The sequence below is a fragment of the Lactuca virosa genome, chromosome 9, assembly GCF_052849685.1.
Source record: "Lactuca virosa cultivar CGN04683 chromosome 9, Lactuca_virosa_CGN04683_v6, whole genome shotgun sequence".
Lineage (NCBI taxonomy): Eukaryota > Viridiplantae > Streptophyta > Magnoliopsida > Asterales > Asteraceae > Lactuca > Lactuca virosa.
In genome coordinates this window covers 99,827,285-99,837,019 of record NC_136434.1, presented here as the reverse complement: position 1 = coordinate 99,837,019, position 9,735 = coordinate 99,827,285, and the positions used below count along the sequence as shown (strand labels likewise).

General features: G+C 32.9%; 1 protein-coding gene across 1 annotated transcript; it reads left to right on the top strand.

Annotated features, from left to right (window-relative positions):
- The first annotated feature begins 1,182 nt into the window (after positions 1-1,182).
- Positions 1,183-8,098, top strand: LOC145136634 (Insulinase (Peptidase family M16) family protein). The gene is made up of 25 exons (XM_079070747.1): positions 1,183-1,422; positions 1,537-1,612; positions 2,401-2,468; positions 2,620-2,711; positions 2,820-2,893; positions 2,986-3,029; positions 3,123-3,174; positions 3,296-3,418; positions 3,502-3,614; positions 3,700-3,955; positions 4,066-4,151; positions 4,245-4,331; positions 4,434-4,537; positions 4,617-4,719; positions 4,815-4,910; positions 5,010-5,199; positions 5,447-5,508; positions 5,776-5,880; positions 5,984-6,185; positions 6,270-6,478; positions 6,574-6,698; positions 6,801-6,852; positions 7,310-7,396; positions 7,475-7,597; positions 7,696-8,098. The coding sequence occupies exons 1-25, from the start codon at positions 1,291-1,293 to the stop codon at positions 7,936-7,938; spliced, it is 2,904 nt and encodes a 967-aa protein (XP_078926873.1). The 5' UTR covers positions 1,183-1,290; the 3' UTR covers positions 7,939-8,098.
- The last annotated feature ends 1,637 nt before the right edge of the window (positions 8,099-9,735 follow it).

Genomic DNA, 9,735 nt, shown 5'->3' with positions numbered 1-9,735 from the left:
TATATATATATATATATATATATATATATATATATATAGAAATTGCCCCTCCTCGCTTCGCGGGGAACGTATGTGATGGTTTGCTTTTTATGTTCTAACCACACAAAAGAAAAGTACTATTATTCATCATTTTATCGTTCTGTATGCATAGTATTTTAGGGGGACTAAAGTTGCCGACATAAGAAAGTCTAGGGGCCAAACATGCAAATATGTCAACATACACAGGTTGAAGGGGTGGAAATTGTTGTTGTTCAAATTTGAGGGGATAAATATGACATTTTACAAAGTAAAAGATGGAAAGTGCCATTCTTCAAACTAAGAGGTGGAATGTGCCATTCTAAGGGGTGTAGATTGCCAATATACGGAAATACAGGGACCATAATGCCAACATAAGAAAGTTTTATGGCTAACGTATGAAATAAGAAAGTAGATTTGTGGCCAAATTAGGAAATAAGAAACTTTTATGCCCAAATTATGAGAACATAAAACAATATTACTCCTAAAGGATTTGTTTTTTTTATATAGTGTACGAAAGTATATGGACCAAATCTGTTAACATAAGAAAATTTTATGGCCAAAATATGAAACAAGAAAGTAGATTTGTGGCTAAAGTATGAAATAAAAACTTTTGTAACCAAATTATGAAAACAAAAAACAATAATGTTCATATGAGAGTTGTTTTTTATTATATAACTAGAAATTTCCCCTTCTTCATTCGCTGGGATGCAGCGTGAGAGTTTGTTTTTATCCGTTTTACGGGACATAATCTGTAAATCTTTTATTAGGTAGGAATTTTTTTTCTAATTTTTTAATGTAATGGACCAAAGAATATAATATTTAAATGCATGAATTATTCTATAAAAAAATGGTGTATGGACCTTTTTGTAATTAATTTTTTCATAGGGACCAAGTCTGCCAATATGCAAAATTATTCTTAAAGTCTAAAATATAAATGTAAAAAAATACATATGAACATTTTCTGTAAATTAAAGGGATATTTTTATAATTTATTTTCTATATAAAACCAAACCTGTCCCAAAAAAAAAAAAAAAACTAGGATTAAACCTAAAAATATACTAGTTGTTGTTTTTTTATATATAATAAATAATAAAATAATAATATGCTATAAAATATAATTTAGTGATGACTTTAATTTTGTTGTTTATAACTTCTTTAACAAAATTTAACGTGTTGTTTTCAAGTTTTGGTTTCGGGCCCTATACGTGTTCCGCCGCTGCTATCTCCACCGTAAAACAAGACTCGGAACGACGACCGGTGCAGCAAGAAACCATGGCTGTCGGAAAGGAAAACGTGGAGGTGGTGGAGATAACCAAGCCCCGAACGGACACAAGAGACTACAAAAGAATAGTCCTTCCCAACTCTCTTCAAGTTCTTCTCATCAGTGATCCTGATACCGATAAGGTCTATCGTTGACTCAATCATACCAAAATTTATCAGTTTTAGGGTTTTTTTTATTACTTTGTTGATGAATAACTACCGACTATAATGAGATCGACAATCCATTTGTTTTCTCAGTGTGCAGCCTCGATGAATGTTGGTGTTGGTTCGTTTAGCGATCCTGAAGGTCTCGAAGGCCTTGCTCATTTTCTTGGTGCGACATATTGTTCTTCCATCTCTAATCAACTGTCAATTTTGTTGATATTTTCTTTTTGCAGCAGATAGTGTTTATGTGCTCTACTTGAAACGGAAATTATATATCCAACATCATGATCATGTTCATCAAACATTGGAACCTTTTGGCATCATATTATGTTCTTAATCAATATAAAAAGTTTGGTTCTTCATGATGATATTGGGATTGTGAATGGAGGAACATAATCCTAACTGTTTACATTGTAAGTTTAGGTCGAATGAATTGATTTATTACTTCAAAATTGATAAAGTCTTGAAATATTCAAGAAAATATGGAATTCAATTAAAATTTATACATAAGAAATACTAAAATTGAGAAAAATTGGTGTTTACTTATTTGAAGTCATTTTCGAATCTCAATGGTAATAGGTGATTTCACCTTGAAAACCTGTAAATTTCTATCAAAATCTCATGTTAATACGATCTTTTAGAATCTCCATGAATTAACTTGCTTATCAATCATAATTACTTCTTATTCCTTTCTTTCTGTCTGGATGAGTTAGGGTGCCTGCCTCTTTGAGGCTTATAAATCACCCTCTTGAAGCAATAATTTTAACTCATTTAAAATGCAATCTCTGAGAAGCCAACATGTCCATATGATCACATAGTTGCATTTGTAATTGATTTGTTGACTATAATTTTCATACAATTATCTATGTACTCAGTTTTGGAGGTCAGAATATAACTCAAGATTGATGAGTCCGATGTTTTAAAGCTCATTTTAATTCTTTTAAAATTGAATTGCAGAACACATGCTGTTTTATGCAAGTGAGAAGTACCCTTTGGAGGATAGTTATTCTACATACATATCCGAGGTACTTGATATTGTACTTTTCCTTCTTCCCTTTGGTACTCATGTTCTTTCATAGAAGATGAATGACAAAGATGCATATAATGTTCTGTTCTTGTCTAGCTTATTATCAGATCCAATACTTACATTTACTCAAATATGTTACCTACTTATAGCATGGAGGTTGTACCAATGCATATACATCCTCTGAGCACACCAATTACTACTTTGATGTTAATGCTGACTGTTTTGAAGAGGCTTTAGATAGGTACATTTCGCTTGTTTTTGACAATTCTTTAATTAGTTCATCACATTCCCATTTTATCCTTGAAGAATTCAACTAATCTGTTTTCGTATCGTGTCTTTTCTTGTATAGATTTGCTCAGTTCTTTATCAAACCACTAATGTCATCTGATGCAACTACGAGGGAAATAAAAGCCGTTGACTCTGGTCAGCATTGATTTAACAAGTTGATTGTTCAATTATTGTGTACTTCTATTGATGATCTTTTAGTCACAACCTCTTTCCACTCTTGTATACAGAGAATCAGAAGAATCTACTCTCTGATGCATGGAGAATAAATCAGGTAATGTTGATTCCACATTATCAAGATTGTAGTTAAGTGGATTCGTTTAAAAATATATATAACTTCCTTCTTTGCCTTAATTATACTTTGCAGCTGCAAAAACATCTTAGTGAAGAAGGTCATCCATACCACAAGTTCAGTACAGGTTAGTATTTCACGTTCTCTCTTGTTTAAATCTGTAAAATATCATTTATCATGGAATATCTGTGTTAAATTTAGGTTTCTGAAACTGCTAAATAACAGCTGTATTGTTTTGTATCTAATAGGGAACTGGGATACACTTGAGGTAAAGCCAAAGGCAAGAGGGGTAGATACAAGAGATGAACTCCTCAAATTCTACAAAGAAAATTACTCAGCCAACCTCATGAATCTTGTTATATATGCAAAAGGTATGCATGTGTCATGTTTTTATAGCCTTAATGAAGTAATTATCTTTAACCCATTGTGTTTACTATTATTATCTCCACTCCAGAAAGCTTGGATAAAATTGAAAACAGGGTACTGAGCAAATTCCAAGAAATAAGGAATATTGACCGCATCCATCCCAGTTTCCCTGGTCAACCATGCACCCCTGAACATCTTCAGGTCTGAGTCCTTAAAGCTTCTTTTGCTTTATGTATCATTTGTATGATTTTGGGATACATATTGACTTGTTGCATTTATTTATCAGGTTATTGTGAAAACTGTTCCTGTAAAACGTGGTCACAAGCTGAGAATTACATGGCCAATGACACCTGGCATTCATCATTACATGGAAGGACCAAGTAGGTATCTTGGCCACTTAATTGGTCATGAAGGAGAAGGATCCCTCTTTTATGTCTTGAAGAAATTGGGTTGGGCAACAAGCTTGTCTGCTGGTGAATCAGACTGGACTATGGAGTTCTCTTTCTTTAAAGTGGTCATTGAATTAACTGATGCTGGCCATGGTCAGTGTTTCTAGTCTTCTACTCTTCTGTGTGTGTGTGTGTGTTTTTGTTTCTTTCATTTTTAATAGATACTGACATCATCTGTAATATATGTTTCATGAAAACACCAGCAAATGCTGAACTTATAATTGGGCTCCTTTTCAAATACATTACACTCTTGCAACAATCTGGTGTTTGCAAGTGGATCTTTGATGAGGTACCTGAAAATACCAGCAAATATTATCATATCATGTTCATGCTCTTTTTTTTAATTTTCTAATGATGTTATTTTGTTATATGATCCATATAGCTTTCTGCAATCTGTGAGATGACTTTCCACTATCAGGACAAGATTCCTCCAATTGATTATGTGGTGAAAATTTCATCAAATATGCAGGTATTTTGCACCTTTGTGTCATGATTTGTGGCAAGTTAAACTTATATATGAAGTTATTGTGTTGTTTATTTATTTGAATAATCATTTTGAACAACATTGCAGTTGTACCCTTCAAAAGATTGGCTAGTTGGATCATCTTTACCTTCCACTTTTTCCCTTGAAGTTATTCAGTCTGCACTAAATGAGCTCACACCAAACAATGTCAGGTAGCATATCATCTATCAATGAGTTTGTTAGTGTTGCCTAAATTTACATGATTTCTCATTTATGCCCTTCTGTTTCCAGAATCTTTTGGGAGTCAACAAACTTTGATGGGCATACTGAGCTGACAGAGCCATGGTATGGAACTGCATTTTCTGTTGAAAAAATCACCGCTTCCACCATTCAGGTATTACTTTTGACTTTTCTTTACATGTGTTTGACTTTGTCATCAAAATTATTTATAATATCACATTCACATGTGTAAATAAATTACATTTACAGGAATGGATGAAAAGAGCTCCTGAAGAAGACCTACATTTGCCCAGTCCTAATGTGTTCATACCTACTGATTTGTCAATTAAGAATGTGAAAGAAAAGGTGTGAATTGTGATTGGTGATATAATTTTGAAGTCATATCTCATTATCTTATTATCTTCCCCAATTTAACTCTGTTGTGGTGTTTTAAATTCTAAACAGGTGAATATTCCTGTTTTATTGAGGAAATCACAATATTCAAGATTGTGGTATAAGCCTGACACAACATTTTCTACTCCAAAAGCATATGTTAAGTTGGATTTTTACTGCCCATTTGCTGGCAGTTCCCCTGAAGCAAATGTTCTTACTGATATTTCTACACGGTTATTGATGGATTACTTGAATGAATACGGTTAGTGTTATGTTAGTCACAAAAGAAGTTTAAGTCTACTTTTCGGTTGATTTCACTTGATAAATAGGTTTGCAGCATCTGTTTTATGGATTTTGTCTGATATAATATAATAAATATTTAACTCTCTCTCTCTCTCTCTCTCTCTCTCTCTCTCACACACACACACACACATATTTATTTGTTTACTTTACTATTGTGGTATTACATATTACATTCTAAATAAATACTTGTTATTTGTAAATTTCAGCTTACGATGCTCAGGTTGCTGGTCTGTATTATGCCATTTCTCACACAGATGATGGTTTTCAGGTACAAAAATTCTCACTATAATTTTAGTATTTTATTATGTTTAGGGATTGTTTCTTTTTAACTTAATGAGCTTAATGGGTTAAACGAAAAAACATGGCTTAATGTATTAGAACACTAACCCTTTACATATTTGCCCTCTTTTTTCCACCCAACTCCTGTCACGTTAAAATTAATTTAAAATTTTAAAACTTGTTAACAACTACTATTAATATCTTATCTCTTGACACTTACTTTTTACTTGTGAACTTGTTTTTATCAACAATTCAGGTGACTTTGACTGGATATAGTCACAAGTTAGAGATCTTACTCGACACTGTAATAGCGAAAATTACAACTTTTGAAGTAAAATCGGACAGGTTCTATGTGATCAAGGTAAAAAAAATGGCATAGTTACTTATTATGTTAATGACTATCCACTGTTCTCGTATCTCATGTTACTTATGTATGTATGTGTAATTACTTGTCCTTTTTGTAGGAATTGGTGATAAAAGAATATGAAAATTACAAGTTTCAACAGCCATATCAGCAGGCCATGTATCACTGCTCATTACTTGTAAAAGATCGATCATGGCCTTGGACTGATGAGCTTGAAGTTCTTTCTGTTCTTGAACCTGAACATCTTTCAAGATTTTATCCTCAAATTTTGTCAAGAATCTTCATAGAGTGCTACGCAGCAGGTTTTTATACCATTATTACTCTATGCAGTTGTGGCTTTTCTTCTTTTGTTATCTAAAGCTATATAACTTTATATCAATGACCAGGGAATATTGAATCGAATGAAGCCGAATTAATGATTCAACATGTTGAAGATGTACTTTTTATGGGGTCAAAACCTTTGTCTCAAGCTCTATTCCCATCACAACATCTGACAAATAGGGTGGTCAACTTAGAAAAGGGTGTTACATATTGCTATACTAAAGAGGGTCTGAATCCAAGTGATGAAAATTCAGCTCTTCTTCACTACATTCAGGTAAGCATATTTTTTCAAGTATAATAAGACATAATGATGAATGAAATTGTTAATTGTTGATTGTGGTATGGTGTGTATAATATTAATATATACAGGTACATCAGGATGATTTTAAGTTGAATATCAAACTTCAGCTGGTTGCTCTTATTGCTAAACAACCAGCCTTTCACCAACTTAGATCAGTTGAGCAACTTGGTTACATCACCGTGCTTATGCAGAGGTATATGAAATGCTTGCACTTGTTTTTATATTTTTATAAATGGCCCAAGTCTCATTTTGGATTTTTAATGAGAATCAATATTTATGAAATTGAATATATTAGGAATGATTCTGGCATCCGTGGAGTGCAGTTCATCATACAATCTACAGTAAAGGTGGGCATTTTTTTTTTTTTTTTTTTTTTTAATTTTTAAATTTGTATGATGTATGAGTTTATGAGTTGACTAATGTTGGGAAAATGGTCTCAAAGATTCCCAACAACCTGCTCAATGAAGATAATAGAAAAATAAGAACACAAATATACGTCACGGAAAAAACCATGTGCATCCAGAGAGAAAATTCACTATATGACAAATTATTACAATCACATGACACATAGACTAATCTCTGAAGCTACCCTTGTACTCTGTAAAGGTTTAACTTTTTCCACTATGAAACAAGAGAACAAAGGAATCAAATACTTAAAGTGTATTTGATTGGGGCACATTGATACCAAAGCCTTGGAATTTTTCTTATAAGCATGGAGCCCATTCCATCTTTTCCATTGTTATCAACATTGTTTTATTTTAGTCAATATCTTAACAACTAATCCAGTTTATTGGATTTTAACAGGGTCCTAAACATATCGAGTCAAGGGTTCAAGCATTTCTCAAGATGTTTGAGACTAAACTATATGAGATGCCAGATGATGAATTCAAGGTCACAAGACTTATTTGGAATTTTCGTATGAAAATATGAATATTGTTATTGATCTGAATATCTAATATAATGGTGCAGAGCAATGTTAATGCATTGATTGAGATGAAGCTTGAGAAGCACAAGAACTTGAGAGAAGAATCCGTATACTTTTGGCGAGAAATCCAAGATGGTACCCTCAAATTTGATAGGAAAGACCACGAGGTATGGATGTTTTTACAAATTTGCCCTTTGTGTCGTTTTCTCGAATACTATTTATCCAGACAGAATTTAATTGTTGGCAATGTAATTACATGAGACAGGTGGCGGCATTGAAGCAGTTGAGCAAGGCAGAAATGATCCAATTTTTTGATGAACATATAAAAGCGGGTGCACCACAAAAGAAGGCTTTAAGTGTGCAAGTGTTCTCTACCACACATGCTACAGAGGACACAGGAGATGCAGGCGAGGCCAAAATTGTAAATATTGAAGATGCTTTCAGTTTCAGGAGATCGAGGCCTCTTTACGGGTCGTTCAAAGGAGGTATCGGTCATATGAAGCTCTGAGGTATTTTATTTATTTTCAATCAACACAATTAAAAGAGCTTGCTTGTTACATATTAAATTATATGCACTATAATTTATGGATTCCAAGTTGTTTTCCCTTCAAGAATCATATGATTTATTCTCTTTTACTTTCATAATGACATATTTCCTTATTTATCTATACCTCACCTCAAAAGTACTTTTACTTTTCGCATAATAAGAACAATCATATTTATAACTTTCTCATGGAACCACTTCTATATTTTAAAATTATGCTGTTTCTAAAATCCTTTTTGGAAACATGGATTCGTCTTAGAAATTTGTTGCTGTATAAACGTATACATCTCAAAACTTGCTCTACTAGAAGACAATCCCTTTCAATTTTTAAGAAAGTTGATATCAACAATCGTGACAAATTTATCTTTCGTGTAAAACATATCAATATCTTACAGAATTTTGTTTTTATAAAATGTGTAGTAATATTACGTATTTAAGTTGGATAAAAGAAAACAAAGAATCTTACAAAACAATTATATATTTTAGAGTAAACTAGTAAGTTACTACCCCGTTTTGCGAGGGGACCGAACTTGCGTAACTACAAAAATATAGGGAACAAACCTACAAATATATAAAACTTATGTGTCAAAATGTGAAACAAAAAAAGTATAGGAGCGAAACATGGCAATATCTTGTGGGGGATGTTAGGTGCAAATTTTATATTAGGTTAGAACTATTTATGTAATTTTTTTAAACAAATTGATCATTTCTGTAAAAAAAAAAGATTGCATAATGATCTTTTCTTAGAAAATGAAAACAGTTTCCACGACCAAACGCTAAATGTCTTTATGGAAAACAGTGGCAAAAATCTAAGATTCATAAAAGTTACTGTTCATGCAATTAGATATAGAGACCATGGTTCTAAAAAACGCGTCATGGCGCGCCTCAAGGCGTGCCATGGCGCGAGGCGTGGTGTAGCCGTTATGAAAACGTCCAAGGCGAGTTTGTGAAACGTGGCGCCCAAATAACGTGTCAAGGCGCGCCTTATCGCGATATGGCGCGAGTTTTTTTCAAGGCGCGAGTTTTTTTTGTTTTTTTTTTTTTTAATTTTTTTATCGGGCCTAAAATAATTGAGTTTTTGTTAACTTTTTATATTAAATACTTATATAACACTTCTAAAAATACTTGATAAAAATCAATAATTATATGATTTAAAACTTTTAATATATATAAAATAGTCACGCCTTGAAAAACGTCATGACTCGCTAAGGCTTGTCATGGCTTAACTTTTACCTTGCCGCCAAGTCGCCTCACGTTATTTAGAACCTTGATAGAGACTAAATAATTACATGTTTGGTCATGGAGGTTTGACAAAAGTAACATTTTTAGTCCAAAAGATTCATTTCTCTCTCTCCCCCCCCCCCCCCCCCCGGCATGTGTCCACCACCTCGTTAACTCAATGACTCTTTTTTGCAAAGAAAAAAAAAATGATACATGGCTCTTTGCATCATCTAAATCCTTATAAAGGCAATAAAATTATCTTTAAACGAAGAACGCATGGTAGACTACGACACTACTTAAGTAATTAAGGGGTCGTTTGATAGTTACTGATTGGGTTAGAGCTGACTGGTTAGAAATGCTGACTGAGTCCATATCTGACTGAGTTTATGCTGTTTGATTATTTATCTGAATGATTGTGTTGAATGAAAAAAATAACCATATTACCCTTGTGTTGTCTCTTGTGCTGGATAAAAAAATTACAAAAACACCAATTATCATATAAAATCCAAATTAAACATACATCAATTAAAATCCAAATAC